The 21737-nt window shown below is 35.9% G+C and overlaps 1 protein-coding gene across 2 annotated transcripts in view; it reads left to right on the forward strand.

Moving 5' to 3' along the window:
- The first annotated feature begins 3072 nt into the window (after positions 1-3072).
- The window catches only part of FDFT1 (farnesyl-diphosphate farnesyltransferase 1), a 39258-nt gene continuing 20593 nt past the window's right edge, over positions 3073-21737 (forward strand). The window contains exons 1-3 of one of the 2 annotated variants that reach the window (XM_074287936.1): positions 3073-3346; positions 13894-13991; positions 19457-19640. In XM_074287936.1, the coding sequence (XP_074144037.1) occupies positions 3248-3346; positions 13894-13991; positions 19457-19640 (381 nt within the window). In that variant the 5' untranslated portion in view covers positions 3073-3247. Of the gene's footprint in view, positions 3347-13526; positions 13992-19456; positions 19641-21737 lie in introns of those variants that run through there. The other variant, XM_074287935.1, reaches the window with a different exon arrangement.

Consider the following 21737-nt stretch of genomic DNA (forward strand, 5'->3'; position numbering starts at 1 on the left):
CACCATAAAAAGAGCTGTTATGAATATTTTTGTACAGATTTTGGAGTAGTAATATTGCTAGGTCAAAGATTATGCAGTTTTTTGGGGCATAATTCCAAATCACTCTATAGAATGGTTGAAATTACTTCACAACTTCCCCAACAGTGTATTAAGATCTCAATTTCTCCATACCTTCTATAATCTTTGTCATGCTTTTTTTTTTTTTTTTTTTTTTTGATCTTATTATCCAGTCTGATAAATGTGATGTGGTACCTCAGAGTTGTTTTAATTTGCATTTCTCTAATCAGTAGAGCATTTTTTCATGTGACTATAGTTTTGATTTCATCTGAAAACTGCCAGTTCATATCTTTTAAGCATTTATCAATTGAGGAATGACTTTTATTCTTATTAATTTGGCTCAGTTCTATTTGAGAAATGAGGTCTTTTGTCAGGGAAACTTGTCAAATATTTTCCCCAGTTTTCAGCTTCCTTTCTAATCTTGGTTGCATTGATTTTGTTGTGCAAACCTTTTAAATTTCATGTAATCAATTAAATGTAATTCATTTCACATCCTGTAATGTTTCTCTTTTGTTTGATCATAAATAAATACTCTCCTTATTCATAGAAACCTGACAGGTAAAATATTCCATGATCCCTAATTTGCTTATGTAATTTGCTTATATTCAAATCATTTACCCATTTTGACCTTATCTCAGTATACGGCATAAGATTTTCAATTATACTTAGTTTCTGCCAAGCTGCTTTCTACTTTTCCCAGTAATTTTTGTTAATGATTTTTTTGTCCCAAAATGCTGGATCTTTGGGTTTGTCAACACTAGATTACTATGGTCTTATACTACTGGGTATTGTGTACCTATCCCACTAATCCACCACTCTTCTTAATATACTAGATTATTTTGATGATTTCTGCTTTGTAATATTGCTTGAGATCTGGTACTCCTAAGCCAATTCCTTCATATTTTGTTTTCATTGATTCCTTTGATATTCTTGACCTTTTGTTCTGTCAAAATATTTTGAAGATACTCTGTTTCTCAAAACTAAGATCCAACTTGTGTCCCAAGTCTGGCATAACAATGATTCTTTGTGCTCAAGATGATATTGCTCTCTCGAAAAATGTATTGCCTAGACTGCACCAGGTGCTCACTGAGGGATTTAATTGTCCAACCTCCCCCTTAATTCCCAGGACCATCCATCACATGTTCACAATCTGTGTTCCTTATCACTGACAGGTACTATATACCAGTTCTCATCATAGAACTTTGATTCTGTGCCCTGCAGAGTGGCTACAACCTCCCCAAACTTGAGGCAATGACTGTTTCCAGGCAACCATAGAACACCTGCATTGTCCTAAGAAATAGTAAACCTGAGGACTCTCTTGAGATCTATGAATGATTGTATTGTAAGGCAATCCCTTTTTTGTATATCAGTGACCTCAGCATCAGCAGCATTAAATTTTCCTTTTAGGAAGTATCATTTTCCTCAATCTGAAATAAACATTTGTGTTATGTCTTGTCCTGTCCCTAGCCTGTTTTGTATGACTCCAGCCACCTACAGAGAAGTGGTTGGTTCTGTCCAGTTAACAGTTGTTTCAGATAAATTGTATTATTTTTTTCTAGCTCTATAAAATAAAATTTTGGTAATTTGATTGCTGTGACACTAAGTGAATTAATTTAGATCTTAATTTTTGTTATATTGGTTTGGTCTACCTATGAGCAATGAATACTTCTCTAATTGTTTAGATCTGATTTTTGTGAAATGTTTTGCAATTATGTTTGTGTAGTTCCTGGGTTTGTCTTGGAAGGTAGACTCCCCAGTATTTTATATTATCTGACATTATTTTAAATACCTACCTCTTGGTTAGAAGTATATAAGGGCATACAACCTAGCAAAACAATCATAAATTAATGTTTTGAAAATACAGGTTTTGAAATAATAATCATCTTGACTCCACATAAGATATATGGGAAGGGGGCACGGGTGTGGAATATTGCATATAATTTTAGACTTTTTGGAGGGAGCCAATTTTTTTTCCCCTTTATTCTTTTATGTGAGAGATGCTTTTCTGAGAGAAGCACTTGTATCTCAGAAAAGGGATGCAGAGCCTAATCTAGAATATATGGAACTAAAAGGTAGTTTTTCTATTTTTTTACCTATTTTGCCTCTACTGCTATGTCTGTGACATCCCTTATAATATTGCTTTTGCGGGCAGGAACGGTTTTCATTTTTGGCTTCTTTTCCACAACACCCAGACTCAGGTTCCTGACTCCTAGCTGGAGCTTAATTAATGCCGTTTGATTCAGAGCAGCTTGGGGATGGTGCCGAATCATACTAGGCACTAAGTGATGCTGGTTGTTCACCCGATTTATAACGCAATGGGCAATGGGGCGGGGGGAAGGCAGGGAAGCAGCACCACTGAGGAGTAACTAGGTGGCGGCTGCAAAACCACGTCACCTTTCAGAGGTCCCGATTCCCCGAAATTACGCAGGCCTGTCCTAACTCGGTGGCCGCTCCTCCTTCTCTCCCCTTCCTCTCCCCCCAGCCTCCGCCACCTTTACCCCGAGAGAGAAGAGGGCGGCGGATGTTAACTCCCCACGCTAGAAAACGGAAGCTTTCTCCGGTTCCTCGGGCCACAAGAGCCGGACTACTGGGCGGGTGGAGCCAAGACCCCCGAGGCGGAAGGGCTCGGATCAGCGAGGGTGGAGGGGGAATTAGAACTAGCCCTAGCTCGAGCCCCGGGGCGGAGCCTGAGGTAGCCACCATCACACCCCGGACAATCGTACAATTCCACTCACGGCCCACCCTCACGCTCAAATCCTGCTCCCCCTCGACTAACAAGAGTTCCGCGGTAGAAGCCCAGTGGCCCGGGGTATGGAAAGCTCAAGCTGGCGGTCCAATGGGCTTCGGGAAAAGGTCCGTCACACCAGGCTCGCCCGGCTTGCCTATTGGCCAGCGTCTTCCTGGTGCGAGTAGTATGGGGCCAATGAGCACGCATAATACCAGCCGGTGATCTCGGGAGGGGGCGGGACCTCGAGCATCAAGCACCGGTTGGTGGTGCGGTGATAGAAGGGGCGTGACTAACGGCTTCGAACCTCCTCCGCCGCGGTTCTTTCCTCGGGGCTCCGCCCCTTTGACTTCAGTGTTTTAGTGGTCTGTCAGTCACGGCGCCGGCGGTAACCAAGGAAGGGAAGGGAAGCCGGCTGCTAGGCTGACTGATTAGCTGGAAAAGGAGCCCGTCTGCAGCCCCGACATGGAGTTCGTGGAGCTGCTCGGGCACCCGGAGGAACTTTACAATCTCCTGCGGTTCAAGATGGGGGGAGCTAGGAAGATGATGCCCAAATTGGACCAGGTGAGTGGGGCGTCGCCCGGGACCCCCGGCGGGCCGCAGCCGCGTCCAGTGCCCGCCCTCCCCCTCTTCCCCACTCCTCCCCCTCCTCTTTTTCCCCTCTTCCCTTTCCCAGCGCAGTCCCCACTTCCGGGGGGTTGTCAGGCCCGCCCCCAGCCTGGAACAGGTGAATGATCGATTCATAGCCGCTCCTCCCAAGATGCTTATTGTGCTTCCTCGCTTCGCGGAGGAAGGACCGGTTCTGTGCCGCCCCGCCCCCGCCCCCCCTTACAGCCTAGCAGAATATCTAGGGCACATACAGAAGGTCCCTAGCTTTCGTGATTGGAGGGGGCTTGGAAATGACTTTACAACATTCCCAGCCTTTACTTCTCCCACCCTATTTTACCAAAAAGGGAACCAGTAAGTACAGAAGGTTTTCAGGAATCATTTAGTAGAAGCAACTAGAAGGGACCCTCATACTCAAGGTCAACCGCCCTCCCTTTACAGGTGAGGTCATACAGTTTTGAAGCCAGAACTCTGACCCAGGGTCAAGGTGGTGGAGACAATACTACAGGATTCATGAAAAAAATGAAATCCTGAAAATAAAATTGGAAAAAACTTAAGGTGGAAAAAAGGTCTTGTGTTTGAAGTCAAGACCCCCCAAAAACAAACAAACAAACAAACAGGCTCTCCTGAATATTAACTCTGGGTCACGGTTTTCTCCTCTGCAAGATAAATGATATGAGCCAGTTAATTTTTCTCTTTTATGTTCTATTTTTTAAAAATAGTATTTCCCCCCAATTTTATGTAAAGATGATTTTCAGCATATAGCCAGTTCATTTCTAAGTCTCTTCCACCTCTAAACAACCAGGTTCAGGGTTCATGCCCTAGTATTGGGACATAAAAACAGAATTTTATCTCCTCTGAATTAGAAGAATTGGGGACTGGTCACCAGCCCGGTGAACTGTCAGCTTCAGCACTTTTTCTCTGTTTCCCTATCTTCCCTAAAATAAAAGATTAGATTCGAGCGTGTCCAGTACTGGGCATTTGAGAGAATTTGCTTTTAAAAGGCAGGAGATACTAGCTTCGGTTTTTACAAGAATTTTTTGAAAAGTGTATCATAGTCAAGTGAACTTTAGCAGAAGACTGTCTAGAACAAGTTTAGCATTATGGGGGGAAGGGAGACATTTGTTCTTTAGAAATTCTCTTCTAGTAGGGAAAATAGAGTTGCTCACCAGAAACAGCTTTTGTACTGTTTGTTAAACTACAAGATCAGAAATAGTAAGATTACCTGGTAAAGACAAGTGAATCATAAGTGAAGGAAATACCCAGCTGATTTAAACCTTGAAAGTGGGGCAAAATTAGGGTGGTCAGAGAGGAGGGCAAAGGACCTTCCATTAAGAGCATGAGAAAAGACTTGGAGGTGGATTGATCCTGGCTTGTTTGTGAAAAGCTATGGATTTGTGAGGAATTGCTCTAAGACTTAAAAAAAACTCTTAGTAAAGTAAATAGAACTTGAATGGAAGGTAAAAGATTTGCAGTTGAAGTGCTAGGACAAGCTATAAGAAGAGAATATGATGAAAGCAATTGTGTACCAGGCACCTGCTATGCAATGGAATACAAAAGGAAAAGCAAAAACAACTCTTGTTTTTGAGATTCTTTCGTGTTAATTGGAAAGACCACATGTATAAAACAACATATAGGATAACTCCAGAGAGTATATATAGTACCTAACTCTGGAGAGCATCTATGAAACTGGCAACTGGGCCCCTCATAGAATAAACAGAGCTTGGGATGAATCTTAAGTCACTGACCTAAGAGGAGGAGGTTAAGTACAGAGTGCATCCAGGCACAGAGAACAAACTGAAAAGTCATTGAGATAGATAGGGTATGAAATGTTCAAGGAACTGCAAGTAGGCCAATATTACAAGATTGTACAGTGTGAGGGGAACAGAAAATAAGAAGATGGAAAAGGAGGGGCCAGGTTATGAAGAGTTTTTTTTTTTAATTATTATTATAGCTTTTTATTTACAAAACATATCATGCATGGGTAATTTTTCAACATTGGCCTTTGCAAAACCTTCTGTTCCAACTTTGCCCCTCCTTCCGCCCATCCCCTCCCCTAGATGGTAGGTAGTCCAATACATGTTAAAAATATTAAACTGTATGTTAAATTCAATATATGTATACATATTTATACAGTTCTCTTACTGCAAAAGAAAAATCAGATCGAGAAAGAAAGAAAAAAACCTGAGAAGTAAAACAAAAATGCAAGCAAACAATAACAGAAAGACTGGAAAGGCTATGTTGTGGTCCACACTCATTTGCCATAGTTCTCTCTCTGAGTGTTGTTGACTCTCTTCATTACTGAACAATTGGAACTAGTTTGAATCATCTCATTGTTGAAGAAAGCCATGTTCATCAGAGTTGACCATCATATAGTCTTTTTTTTTGTTGTTTAAATTTTTATTTTATTTTATAATTATAACTTTTTTTTTTTGACAGTACATATGCATGGGTAATTTTTTACAACATTATCCCTTGCACTTACTTCTATTCAGATTTTTTCCCTTCCTCCCCCAACTCCCTCCCCCAGATGGCAGGCAGTCTTATACATGTTAAACATATTACAGTATATTCTAGATACAATATATGTGTGTAGAACCGAATTTTTTGTTGCACAGGAAGAATTGGATTCAGAAGGTAAAAATAACAGTTTACATTCATTTCCCAGTGTTCCTTTTCTGGATGTAGCTGGTTCTGTCCATCATTAATCAATTGGAATTGGATTAGCTCTTCTCTATGTTGAAGATATCCACTTCCATCAGCATACATCCTCGTACAGTATCATTGTTGAAGTATATAATGATCTTCTGGTTCTGCTCATTTCACTCAGCATCAGTTGATGTAAGTCTCTCCAAGCCTCTCTGTATTCATCCTGTTGGTCATTTCTTATAGAACAATAATATTCCATAACATTCATATACCATAATTTACCCAACCATTCTCCAATTGATGGACATCCATTCATCTTCCAGCTTCTAGCCACTATGAAAAGGGCTGCCACAAACATTTTGGCACATACAGGTCCCTTTCCCTTCTTTAGTATTTCCTTGGGATATAAGCCCAGTAGTAGTATGGCTGGGTCAAAGGGTATGCACATTTTGATAACTTTTTGGGCATAATTCCAGATTACTCTCCAGAATGGTTGGATTCTTTCACAACTCCACCAACAATGCATCAGTGTCCCAGTTTTTCCACATCCCCTCCAACATTCATCGTTATTTGTTCCTGTCATCTTAGCCAATCTGACAGGTGTGTAGTGGTATCTCAGAGTTGTCTTAATTTGCATTTCTCTGATCAATAGTGATTTGGAACACTTTCATATGAGTGGAAATAGTTTTAATTTCATCATCTGAAAATTGTCTGTTCATATCCTTTGACCATTTATCAATTGGAGAATGGCTTGATTTCTTATAAATTAAAGTCAATTCTCTGTATATTTTGGAGATGAGGCCTTTATCAGAACCTTTAACTGTAAAAATGTTTTCCCAATTTGTTACTTCCCTTCTAATCTTGTTTGCATTAGTTTTGTTTGTGCAGAAACTTTTTAATTTGGTGTAATCAAAATTTTCTATTTTGTGTTCAATAATGGTCTCTAGTTCTCCCTTGGACACAAACTCCTTCCTCCTCCACAAGTCTGAGAGGTAAACCATCCCATGTTCCTCCAATTTATTTATGATTTTGTTCTTTATGCCTAAATCTTGGACCCATTTTGATCTAATCTTAGTATGTGGTGTTAAATGTGGGTCCATGCCTAGTTTCTGCCATACAAATTTCCAGTTTTCCCAGCAGTTTTTGTCAAATAATGAATTCTTATCCCAAAATTTGGGATCTTTGGGTTTGTCAAAGATTAGATTGCTATTTTTATTCACTATCTTGCCCTGTGAACCTAACCTATGCCACTGATCAACTAGTCTATTTCTTAGCCAATACCAAATGGTTTTGGTGACTGTTGCTTTATAATATAGCTTTAAATCAGGTACACTTAGACCACCTTCCTCTGACTTTTTTTTCATTAGTTCCCTTGCAATTCTCGACCTTTTATTCTTCCATATGAATTTTGTTGTTATTTTTTCTAGGTCATTAAAATAGTTTCTTGGGAGTCTGATTGATATAGCTCTAAATAAATAGATTAGTTTGGGGAGTATTGTCATCTTTATTATATTCGCTCGGCCTATCCAAGAGCACTGAATGTCTTTCCAATTATTTAAATCTGACTTTATTTTTGTGGCAAGTGTTTTGTAATTTTGCTCATATAATTCCTGACTCTCCTTTGGTAGATATATTCCCAAATATTTGATACTATCGACTGTTATTTTGAATGGAATTTCTCTTTGTATCTCTTGCTGTTGGATTGTGTTGGTAATGTATAAAAATGCTGAGGATGACCATCATATAGTCTTGTTGTTTCCATGTATAATAATTCATTTCACTGAGCATCAGTTCATGTAAATCTCTCCAGGCTTCTCTGAGATCATCCTGTGGGTTATTTCTTAAAGAACAATAATATTCCATCACATTCACATACTATGACTTATTCAGCCATTCTTCAATTGATGGACATCCATTCAGTTTACAGTTTCTCGACACTACAAAAAGGGCTGCCACAAACATTTTTGCACATGTAGGTTCCTTTCCCTTCTTTAAAATCTTTTTGGAATATAGGCCCAAGAGAAACACTGGTGGATCAAAGGGTATGCAGTTTGATAACTTTTTGAGCATAATTCCAGAATAGTTGGATCTGTTCACAATTGTGACGAGCTTTAAATACCAAATGAGGTGCAGCTAATTGGGCACTACTGAAGTGTATGTGACATGATCATACCTAAAGTTAAGGAAAGTTACTTTGGCAGTTGAATGGAAAATTATTTGGAATAGGGAAGACTTGAGGCAGAGATTAATTAGAGAATTTTTGCAATAGTCTAACAAAAGCTCATGAGGCTTGAACCATAGCAGAAAAAAAAAAGTGGAAGTAGAAACAACATTTGACAACAGATTTGATAAGTGGAGTGATTAAGAGAATATAGAGATTTCATAGAAGTTGTGAATCTGTATGAGTGGAAGGGTGGTAACAAGACAGTTGAGGAACAGGGTAGGGAGAAAAGATACTGAGTTTTCTTTTGAACATGTTGAATTTGAGGTATGAGGTGGGAGTTGGAAGTTAATGATATTGAGGGGTTTAAAGCCTTAAAATGGGTGTTGTCAGGGAATCTTTGAGAAATGTTTACTTCTGGAGAGCAGTGCTCAATACAGGAATATGTCAGGAAGCTTGAAGAATAAGCACTATTACTGAGGCAATTTGTTATTAATAAGGAAGTTTATCAAAATATGTATTATCGGCTTTGTTTCTCGTCCTTAAAATGCTTTTCCCTCATACAGAATGAACAAAAAAGTCAAGAATGATTCAGGTTGCAATCCTGAGTGACTAGAAGGATGTTGGTACCCTCAACAGAAACTGAGAACTTAGAAGAAATAGAGAGAATAATGAATTATGTTTTTAACATGTTGAGTTTGAGATGCTAGTGAGATTGCCAGTTTGAAATATTCAGTAGACAATTACTGATGTGGGACTGGAGCTCAGGAGATATACTAGGGTTAGATATGTAATCTGAAAGTAATATTTGAAGAAATAGTAACTGAACTAATTTGAGCTGATAATGCTACCAAAAGAGTAGAGAGAAAAAAAGGCCCAGAATAAAGCCTCTTGGGGGAGAAATTCATATTCCTTTGTAAATGAATAGATGGCTTCCATTAGATGACCTGTCAGAAACCTATATTTAATGGTCTTACATAGAGATATATGAATGTATGTGCATTTAAATGTGTATGACTATAAATATGTATATATACACATATGTATATATGCATGTTTAAATATATCCATATTTAATTGTAGCATTCTTGGGGAAGAGGGTAAAGAAAAATAAAGTAAAAATGCACAGGAGAGAACAAAAGAAAACCTGTAAGAAAACAAAGAAAAGATGAACAATGTGTAGTATTTATTATACAAGCTTCTTGAAATGAAAATGTATTCCTTTGGATGGGCACATGACTTTTTTTTTTCTTTTTTTGATACTGTATTTAAAATTTTAAGTTCATAGCAAAAAACAAATAAAACATTTTTAAAAAGTCTTTTATTACAAAAGGGGCTTTTCTCCAAAAGAAAAGTTTCACTTGCGTTAAATAGGCTGTTCCTTAAACTGCTTTCTCATGAAATATCCTTCATTTGTGCTTCTGCTCTTGTCATTGGTGATTATTGTCTGTGTCCTCCTTTCAGCCAACCAAGGCTTTCTGACAAATGTTCAGGTAGGACTAGTACCTCCGGTGTCCAGGCTGGCTGCTCATCCACCTTTTTGTCTTACCTCTCACTTATCTCTCACCTTTGGCTCTAAGAAGCTGTAATACGCAGCTACAATTTATGTTGGCGGACAGGTTAAACTAGGTCATGGATAACTAAGGACCCTCATGTTTGTCAGTGAGTTAGTTAGTGATGTCTATCTTGAGCATGTGAAGACTTCTGGTGGAATGGACAAATGAAAACAATTTGTTCCAACAGCCATGAAGGCTTCAGAAGTCAATATTTAGGAGCATATAGAGTTTGGTCAGGCATCAAAAGTGCCGAGGTCATCCACTATATCTCTAGCCATTGCTAGTCATCTTGATTTTGGCCATTGAACTTCAATGACTTTGGAAGAGATAGGCTTTGCTTCATTTAAATCCATTTCAGGAATGAGTCAAGACATTACTCCATGATGTAATTGGTCCTTTCCTAATTGAAGGATAAAGAACAATATTCTGAAGATGCAACATTGTTTCTTCATCTTTGTCATTAAATGGCCAGACTCACCACCTCCTTTTCTACTCATAATGAAGTCTTTTGTCTGCTTTTTTGATGCTCTCTATTGCTTGGATGACCAATAATTTTGATTCTTTAGAACTCTTGGTGTTTCTTGATTTTCAGTCAGTGGTTCATTATTGGGGGAATTATTAGAATTAGAAAAGTTTTGGTGACCATGAGAACATTGAATATCCTTTGAATATTCTTTTTTTTTTTTTTTAATAGCTTTTTATTTACAAGATATATGCATGGGTAATTTTACAGCACTGACAATTGCCAAGCCTTTTGTTCCAATTTTCCTCTCCTTCCCCCTCCCCCAAATGGCAGGTTGACCAATACATGTTACATGTTAAAGTATAAATTTAATACAATATACATATACAGAATATCCTGAATACGTATACAATACACGTATACAATATACGTATACAGAATATCCTGAAGAACATGGCATTTCCAAATTCAACCTGTTCTCCTCTTATTCAGTTCTGAACTTAATCTTCATTATCCATCTAAGATGCCTGCCCAAAGATAAATGTACTTTTTTGATTTTTCTGATGGTATCTCATTTGGGCAATATCCATTACTTTTCCACTTCATTTTTTTTCTATGTGTATATATTGTTCTAGAACTCTTAATGGCTGTTGGTAAAGTTATTGTCTACCAAAAAAAGGGGGGAGAGGGGGATTTAAAATATTCTCTTCATGAGCTATCTACTTTTTTTTTTTTTTTTTTTTTTGCTGAGGCAGTTGGGGTTAAGTGACTTGCCCAGGATCACACAGAGAGCTATCTACATTTTTTAAGCAGTAAAACTACCAGAGATTTAATATAGAAGTATTTTGCTGTTTTTATTTTCTGATACAGAAATATTGTCTGACAATGTATACAGTATTTGGTCATAGAAATCAGCCATCTTTATAAAATGAATGTACAGATCTGTTTCATCTATAATGATAGTACCTTTGTGTGATTTTTAAAATAAGTGTTGTGTAAATATTAAAGCACAGTGTAAATTCTAGCTGCAATCAACATGGCTTATTCTTAAGGACCTACTGTGATTTTTGCATTTATTCAGTCTTAACCACCTTTTAGTGGTAATTATGTTATTGTAGCCCTTCTATTTATTGGTTGATTGTTGTTTTTTGATTTTTTTTTTTTTTTTTTTGTCTCTCCTTATTTTGCTTTTCGCCATTTCCGAATGATTTTTCCATGTTTCTCAGGATTTCTCATATTTGTCATTTCTTGCTGCACATTTTCAGTTATATTCATGCCTTCATTTTACAATGAACACCCTCTTAAGTTTGTTTTTTTTTAATTGTTTCAAAAAGTACTATGACTTTTGTTTCTATTTTTGTTCTTTTTTCTTGGAGTGTATACTTAATAGTGAGATCACTGGGTCAAAGGATAGAAATAGTTTAATGATTTTTTTTCTCTCATAATTTCAAATTTTTTTCCAGACAGGTTATACTACTTCATATCTCTGCCAACAATGCATAAATGTACCTGTTTTGTTGTAGTTCTTCCAGTATTTATCATTTTCCATTTTCATCATCTTTGCTAACTTAGTATATATCAATTGGAATCTAAGAATTGCTTTAATGTGTATTTAATTATTTTTATTTGTCTCTTGCTAATTTTGATTTCTTTGAAAACTCCCTGTTCCTATCCTTTGACCGTTTTATCAGTTTGGATTATCTCTTCCTACCCATTTGAATCACTTCCCTATATAATCTGGAAATAAGACTTTTTAAAAGAATTCACTAGTTTTTTTTTTTTTTTTTTTAATCCCATTAATGATTTTCTTTTCTAACGTTAGCTTCATTGGATTTTTATCCAACCTTAACTTCTCTTCTGATTCTGCTCTTGCATCTCTCAGCTGTTTGTTAGACATTTTGAACTAGATGTCCCATAGATAACTTCATTATGTCCAAAATTGAACTCATTATCTTTCCTCTCAAACCTTCTCTTCTTCATAACTTTGTGATTAAAAGTCACCATTACCTTCTCAGTCATTTAGCCTGGAAACGTTATTCTTGTTGTTATTCTTTTTTTTTTTTTTTTTTTTTTCTGAGGCAATTAGGGTTAAGTGACTTGCCCAGAGTCACACAGCTAGAACTTGTTGTTATTCTTGACTTATCATTTCCTTTTACATTCCATATCCATGTGTTGCCAAGGTCTGTCTGTTTTATCCCCCTTTTTTTCACTCCTCTTCAGACATTATCGTCACTCTTTCTTACATCTCATTATCTTACATCTAGACTATTGAAATAGCTTTCTCATTGGTCTCCCTGCTTTTATTCTCTTTCTACTCCAGTCCATCTTTCACTTTTCTGCCGAGGTAATTTTCCCTAAGGGCAGGTCTGGCCAAGTCACCCTTTTTCTTCCTCTCCTACTCAGTAAATTTGTTGGTTCCCTATCACCACTAGAATCAAATATAAAAGCCCTTTGTTTGAGCACTTAAAGGAGTTGGTATGAAATTTTCAGCAGATTCCCCTCCCCCCATACACATTGTATTTACATCAGAAAAATTGGTAGAAAAATTTTTTCCCCCTTTGTACAATTTGTCCTTATTCTTTTCCTAGTGACATCATTTGGGGTTTTCTTGGCAGAGATCCTGGAATGGTTTACCATTTCCCTCAGAAAACTGAGGCAAAATTGGGTTAAGTGACTTGCCCAAGGTCACACAGCTAGTAAGTGTCTGAGGCCAGATTTGAGCTCAGAAAGATGCATATTCTTGACTTTGGGCTTGATACTCTAGCAACTGGGCCACCTGGCTGCCCTTTATTTCTTCTTTAGGAAGAGTAAATAATCTAGTGAGTTTCAATTCAGCTAAAAGACCAGCCCACATTGTAGTCAAAAAAGGAAGGTAGCCAAGTACTATAACAGGAATATCCAGCTTTCCAGTAAATTCAGGTCTTATTTTGTTGGGGGGGAAGCAGCTGTAGTACCTGGGCTTTAAAGAAGGGGAATTATAGACATTTTAATTGTTCAATAAATACAAAACTTTTTGAGAATAACAATGTTGTTTTTTTTTGTTTTGTTTTTTGGTGAGAATATGGTGTACCATAGACTTCCTATTCCATTTTTCTCTAAATCTGTCAATCTCTAATTAGAAGGTAATAGTGCTGAAGTTCAAAGTTAAAAGAAACTAGGAATGCAAGGTCCTTCTTTGGATTTTAAGGGTTAAGGAAGTGGGCACTTGTTATTCCATGTGTGGGGGCGGAGCATGTAGTGGAAGGAGGTGTCCCTGGGCCTTTTGGCTGTTTATCTAGCTGAAACTGGGGAGTGCTTGTTTGTTTTGGGGCTGGGAGGTCAATACCTCCCCTACTCCTAGTCTGTAGATCTTCTCCCTCGGGCCATGGAAAGGAACTTCTGCCTGTTTCAGTACTGAACCCCGCCTCCCATGGCTGCTGCCTGCTGCACTAAGGCTGGGGCCTTTTTCAAGCTCACTCTGGGGCTGACGCCCACAGCAGCTCCCAGGGCTTCTGGGATAGGCGTCGGGAGTTCTCAGCGTTGTTGTGTCTCTGCCTTTCCCCCCTGGACTAGTAGAGATTGGTGCAGAGGAGAAGGAATATGTTATTGGCTCCCTACTGTATCTCGATTTTCACAGCCCCGTGCCTCCTCAACTTCTACCTCCACTTCTACTTCCACCTGTCTTCTCTGTCCACAGGACACTCTCAGCGACGGCCTGAAAACTTGTTACAAGTACTTGAACCAGACCAGCCGAAGCTTTGCTGCAGTGATCCAGGCACTTGATAATGAGTTGCGGTGAGTACTATCAGCTATGCCCTCATTCTAGGTAGAACCTCCTGTATGGATAGTTGACTCATCTGATTTATATAAAATGGAATTGAAGTTGTGAAGAGTACTTAAATGCAGCCTAATATTCCTCTGCATTGTGTCCTGTCTAGATTGTTTTCCAATCCATATAAACTTTCCAGCATTGAAATTTCTACGTTTTTGATGGGAATGCCCTTTGAGGCCCTTTGACATTTAACAAAGTTTGAAAAGGGGACTAGTATGTCACTTTGGAAGGATAGTGACAACTTTTTTCCTGCAGGTTTTGTACCTGAATTTTTGGGATAATGCCTGCTGGATGTTTAAACTAAGATTCCTTATATTTTTTGACTGCAAAATATTTGTAATGTTTTGCATGCTACCGATATATATATATATAATGCTTATATATGTGTATATATTGCTTTTTAATTAAATATAATTCTTAGTCTGTTTTATGTGTATATATATTGCTTTTTAGTTAAATATAATTCTGTTAGTCTGTTACAATCAGTACACATCAATAAGAAAAAGTGATACAGGTGCAGTTAATTGTAAAAGAACTTTAGGTGGGCTTTTAATTTTCACATGGTGATCAATCAGAGGGCTTTGTTGCATGTAAAAGGTGGGAACTAAGCCAGGAAGCATTTATGACCTTGACTATATGGTATCCAAAGTTTATTTATCTTTTGTTCAATTTGAAATCTTTCTCTGTAATCTGATTCTTAATATATAGAATGTGTGGAATGGTAAATCAAATAAAACTCATGAAGAAGGAAGTTCACTGTTGAAGGACTTCCCTGCTTTTTTATTTTTCAGGGAGGGTAGTCTTTTCATTTGAGTTAATATGTATGTTTTGAAAATTCTTATCAAATTTCTTCCCTTAAGAAGTTACTTGAATTTGGCAGACATTCGTCAATTGGAGTACAATGTGTAGAACACTCTTATCTACATCAAGGCTGCAAAAAGAAAAAGAAACAGCCCTTGTCTTAAAGGGGTTTACAATCTAAATTAATAGTTTGTTTAATTGGAAGTTATTCATAACTACCATACATAGATTACCATTTTTTCAAACTGAACACTAGTGTGAATCCTTGATTCAGAAAGTGCTTCAAGAATATCTTAATACCTCATCATTCATTTGAACTAATGCAATGATCTCCTAAAAGGTATTCCGACTTCTTTTTCCTTTTCTAACCATTTCTTTTCACATCTCCCAAATTACTTTCTTTCCTTTTGCATAAATTTATAGTTTTGTTACTCCTTTGCTCAAAGCCCCCCCCATCAGCTACTGAGTAAAATGTTTACTCCTTTATCAGGCATCTGTAGTCTTTTGAATCTGGCCTCCTCCCATTTTTATATTTATTTTATATATACTTAATATTTTATATGTATGTGTGTGTGTATATATATATATATATATATATATATATATACTTTTCTTTTCTCTTGTTCCTCTTTTTTAGAAAATTTAATTAATATATTTTGTTTTAATATCACTCTCATTACCATAATAACCCATCTCCTATTCTCCAGAGTTTTGCTAAAGTTTGCTAAATTTGAAAATATATGCAGGTTCCATATAGCTCCCCTCCCTTCAATGAAGCCCATCTCTACAAAGAAGGCACATGCCCCATTTTCCTGTCTCGTTTTCTGAACATGCTTGGTGATTATAAAATTCAATCATTGACATTTTTTTGTTGTTTTTTCAATTTGCATTGTTCAGTCATTTAAAAATTGTTTTACTGGATCTTTTTATTTCACTTTGTGTTAATACAAAATAGCTAGCCTTGTTTCATAGTACCTTATAGTATTACATAGAACATAGTTTTAATTTTCTTTTTACTTCAATAAAATTAAACTATTCCAGTACTTCTCCATCTTGATAAATTGTTTGCCCCAGTTTTTATTATTCCTGAAATGATCTTCCTTTGTCTTGGGGAATTCTTCCTGTTCGCTGAAAATCCAAAAGATCTGAAGGGGGAGGGATGAAAAAGAAATTACAACATGATTCATTTCAAGCAAACTGTTGGTAAATCCTGATGATAAAGCAGCTGTTCTCTACAGTGTTCCCTTTACTTGAGGGGTAAAGAACCTTTACCACTATATGTTGGATAACTGTAGCATTCTGTGAAAACAGACATTATTAAAAGCTTGCTTACCTTAAGTTTAATAAACTTTTTCATGTTTGAAAGCATTAAAATTGCTTAGGATTTCAAAACAAATCTGCATTTTCAGAGTGCAGCAATTGGTGCTTTGCAGGAGACAAGTGAGGTTTCTCTGGTTGGTCTATTTGTGAATACCTGCCTTTATGTTTTCCATCATAGTCATGCCAAAAGACAGCCATAGTGCTCTATAAGTAGAAAATGTGTTTAAATTCCACTTTGTGGAAACTTTATTTCCTTCTCAAAATGTTTTTGGTATTTGAATATTAGATATTTTTTCTCCATGGAGTCACATACCTAAGCATATGATTCTGAATGGAAAAAGTAGAGGTTAGAAATCAAGTATTGGTCAGTTTTTTTTCCCATTTTCATTTATGTGCAAATTCTGAATATAAAAGCAAAGACATTAAAACACCAATGCAACCAAAGGTATTTTCATTAAAAAGTTTGACTATAATTCAACTTTACAACAATTATAAATCTGTTAATTTATTTTTTCTGGACAGTGCCTGCATTTGGATTTTTTTAAACAAGTAAATTTCTTATTGGTAGCAATTGAATGGTGTTTGTAGCATTTTTATGATACAGTAAATTTTATCCATTCACTATACTTTTCTGAGTTGTTTTACATGCAAGTACATGCTTTTTTAAATATGTTAACATATTAAACTACAAAAAAGAAAAATTGAAAGAAAGCCCAATTCACATGCTTTCCTCTTCCATAAAGCCTTCCCAGATTTTCCCAATTGGTAATAACTTTACTTCCCTCAGACCTTATATAGCACATAGCACCTCTATAAATTACCAGTGTGTGTATGTGAGGTATTTTCCCCTGCCAGGCTGTAAATGTCTTCAAAGGCAGGAGACTATGTCTTATCAAAGTTCAGTCTCTACTCCAGGCCCTTAATAATGTTTTTTGAGATGAATTTATATAGTGTTTATACTTTACATACATTATTTCATTTCAGCCCTACATAGTTACTGTAGGAAGAAGATAGAGTAAAATTTCCACACACACACATACTTTACAAACTAAAGCTTATGCAGAGGTTAAACAATTTGCTCAAGATTTTATAACTAAATAGCAGTGTCAAATCTCAAACCTATCCCTTCTGGGTACTCCACTCTTTCTGCTACACCATATATAAGTATAGGACATAATAAATAGAATTTGTACTGAAGATCTGACATACATTACAGAGAATTGCATGGTATGATAGAAAAAAGTTTGGAATTGGGAGGGACCTGGGAGAGATCTTAGCTTTTGGATGTGCTAACAATGTAACCCTGGCTAAGTCATTTTTAACACCCTCTTATTAACTTACAAAGTGGAAATAATTAAAGTTAAGCTAAAACAAAAAACAACAGAGATATGACCTGTGACAATGTATGAATTGCTCATTGTCTATAGCCCCTACCTTACTATCAGGAGAAGAGAAAAATGCAATTCATTATAAATTCTCAAGTCTAGCATTGTTCATGAGTTTGATTTGAGATGACAGCTTCTTTTGTGATTCTTTATGTTTAGATTGCATTTTATTTATATATATTTTTTCTTATTTTGCTTTCTTTGCTCTTAAATCAGTTTATAAAAGTCATCTTATACTTACCTGTATTCTTTAGTCTTCCTTTCTTGACAGCACACTATAATTCTATTGCATTCATATGCCATTATTCAGCCATTTCTCAATCTTTGGCATCCACTTTCTTTCTTGTCTTTCTTGTCTTTCTTTCCTTTCTTTCTTTCTTTCTTAAGTGATTTGCCCACGATCACACAGCTCGGCAGTGTTAAGTGTCTGAGACCAGATTTGAACTTGGGTCCTCCTGAATTCAGGGCTGGTGCTCTATCGACTGCACCACCTAGCTGCCCCTAGCATCCACTTTCTTTCCAGTTTTTTGCTGCTATAAAAAGTGCTGAATGAATATTTGGTACATATGAGACCTTTCCTTTGGTCTTTAATTGCCTTAGAGTAACAAGAAAATTATTAGGTCAGAAAGGATATGAAAGCATCTAGGTGTTACAGTGGACAGAATGCTGGAGTTAAGTAGATGTCAAATCCAGTCTCAGACACATACTAGATATGGAACCCCCTATATTTACCTCTGTTTCCTCAACTATCAAATGGGGATAATAATTGCACTTACCTCCCAGCATTGTTGTGAGGGTCAAATGAGATAATATTAATAAAATACATATATCACAGAACCTTACATATAATAAGTACATAGTAAGTGCTGTGTGTTAGCTGTTAGTTATTATTAAATGAAGTTAGTCACTTTCTTAGCAATTTCACAATATTCTCCAGGATTGGAACGTTTTTCAGTTTTACTAACAAAAGTATGACTATATATTTCCTCTACTTCTCCAACACTAACAATTTGTCTCTCATCTTTACCTATTTGGACACAAAATAAAATCTTGAGTTGTTTCATTTGCTATCTTTCCCTCCCATCCCATTTTCAGATTTTTATTGTTATCTTTTGTTTTTCTATATTGCTTATATTTCTCCATTGTGTGCCTCTTCCTCTTTCCCTCCAAAGAGCTATATCTTGAAACAAAGAATTATTTTAAAAGCGGACAAAAAACTCACCACAGTCAAAAAAAATCTGGCAAATTCAAAGGCCGTATCTGTGGACAGCCCATTTGTGCAAAAAGAGTGGGCAGAAGTATCTTCTCACATGTCTTCTTTGAGTTCAACATTGTTCTTTAATAATTTTACATTATGTATCTTTCAGATTTTTTGGTGATAATTTTTTTCCCCCATTTGCAAAGTTATCATTCTGGTAACCAATGTGTATATTGTTTTCCTGGATCTGCTTGCTTCAATTTGTATTAATTCATTTAAGGCTTTTCTGTGCTTCTATTCATCTTGCTTGTTCTCGTCATTTTTTTCCATCATAACATTTTTCTTATTAATGATTTACATTTCTTTGGTTGGAAACTGTTTATGACCTTTGATTATTTATTGGGGAATGACTCTTAAATGAATTTATATCAATTCTCTATGCTTCAAAAAAACTTGATACAAAGATTTTTCTTTCTGGCCACTCAACAATTTCTCTTAGTTTGCTTTTGTCTTTGAAATTATTTTAAATAAACTGCATGCATACATCAGAATTAGCTTGTAAAAGTAAAATGATGAATTTTCAATAAATTTATTGTTTTAAATGACAGTGTTAATATTATATGACATGTCATTGAAATACTTTGTAATGTGTGAAATGTCATAGCATTTATTTATTTAGTTCTCAGTGCTTTAAGACATAAATATTTCTTCCTCCTTTTTTCAGCAATGCTGTGTGCATATTTTACCTGGTCCTTCGAGCTCTGGACACTGTGGAAGATGACATGACAATCAGTATGGAAAAAAAGGTCCCATTGTTGCAAAATTTTCACTCCTACCTATACCAACCAGATTGGAGGTATATGGAAAGCAGTCAAAAGGATCGGCAAGTCTTAGAGGATTTTTCAACGGTATTAGATCTAAAAATAATATTCTTCATTTTTTGACAGATGATTCGTTGTTGCCAGCTACTTGCCAAAGGCATGAACCATCACTTCACTGGATTGCCAAAGGCATCTGGTAACAGAAAAAAGAATTCGGGGAGAAATTTTGAAGAAAATAGATACAATTATAAAATAATAAAGAAGTTAGGTTTTTGTTTTACTAGGGCAGCACTAGATTTATTTCTGTTATCTCTTTATGTATCTGTTTATGTGTCCATAATATCTTCAGTTTGAGTTAACTAGAAGACTTGACCATCTCTTTCAAATTCAAGGAGGAAAGTGATATTCTACCATATTATTTGTGCTCATTATATTTGTAGCCAACATTAAATTAATTAATCTTTGAACCTTTATTTTAAATATTTCAATAATGGACATTTTCTCTAGTGGTACAGATGACCAGTCATTCATATTTTCTTATGCTCTTTGACTCTTGTCTGATTTCTTCCATAGAGGTGCTTTTCAGCTTGTTAGAAGCTATCCCCATACCTGGAATGTATTTCTGTCTTCTCATCTTTCCTACAGAAGGAAACTTTTAAACTTTACTTTCATAATAAATCTTTTTCTAATGTCCTGTTATAAAAACTTTTATTTTCTCTCTCTTCTTTATCTCTTAAAATTTAGTGTAAATTTACAATTTACACTTTCATCATTCCACTAACTAAATTAAAAACAAACAAACCAAGCAAAAGTTGACAATCATAAGAGTAGTTTGCATCTTTAGGATAGTTTGAATTTCTATTCTGTAGGGATAATTCTGTTTATAGAACCCTTACTGGTTGCCTGGTAACAGAATCCTCTCTCCTAGGCAATGATAGAAACATTGAAGTTCTTTCTTAAGGATCTTTCCTTTTTCTAGATTCTGTGCAGGCCACCATTCTTTATTATGACAGCCTTTCTTTGATTGTGCTATAATGATATTTAAGATATAGAAGTATTGTCTTAGTTACATACTTATTCATATCATTTTTGAAAAGATTATGGAAGATAAACGGGTTCCCCTGACTTTTGAAAGAATTTCTTTTATTGATTTCACAACACATACAGCACTAAATTTGCAAACCATTTCTTAGAGTGATTTTCTTAAGATATTGGCTAATCAATTTGACGTTAATTTTTATTGACATGAATTTTTTTCTGAAAGTTTTATTAATGTTTTTTCTTTTTTTTATATTAACACTTCTCTCTGACAGTCTTTCCACACATCTGTCAAGAGAACTTTCTCTCTTTTTTTCCTGAGAAAATTGATGTTAAGTGACTTGCCTAGAGTCACACAGCTAGAAAGTATTAAGTGTCTGAGGCCAGATTTGAACTCAAGTCCTCCTGACTTCAGGGCTGATGCTCTATCCACTGTACCACCTAGCTGCCCCAGAACTTTTTTTAAACAAATTAATATAATAGCAACATCTTAGAATGACATTTACTAACCTTTCCAATTGGGGACATAAAGTATATTTAAAGTTTGCAGCATCCTGATTATATAGGATTCTTTAAGGTAGTTTTGCAGTTAAATAAAATGTTAGAGAATTATCTCTCAGATTATGGCCCAGAGGAACAGTACTTTTATTTTTATCAATTATAAGATCCTTACAAAGGATTATCCTTTTACCACTATTTTCATTGGTCCTTATGTAAATAAATTTTTATTTTTGTTGTTTTTGTTCTGCGGGAAGGGAAACAACAGGGAAGATGTGCTATATAGTGAAGATCTTTGCATTGCTTTGCTTTGTACTCTGGAAGCAATTAATTTTCATTACATCACAGTTACTCAAATAATGTTAGCACCCTTAGACTACTCACTGAAATAAATATATGCCAAAATAAAATAGAACTGGAAACCAGGAAGAAGAAACTTCAGGAAAAATTAAAACCCTTCTTCAATTCAAATATTTATTGAGGTAATTGAATACTGCATATGATTGAAGCTTAGTAAAAAATAGAATTCCTGCCCTTAATATATTTTCAGATTTCTTAGATATTATCTCTTCAAAGGAAATATGAATCTCATAAGAAAGAATGTAATTAAGTGCAAAATTTAGGATACATATAAGTGCTATTGAAGAG

Source organism: Sminthopsis crassicaudata, chromosome 2 (genome assembly GCF_048593235.1).
Source record: "Sminthopsis crassicaudata isolate SCR6 chromosome 2, ASM4859323v1, whole genome shotgun sequence".
Classification (NCBI taxonomy): Eukaryota; Metazoa; Chordata; class Mammalia; order Dasyuromorphia; family Dasyuridae; genus Sminthopsis; species Sminthopsis crassicaudata.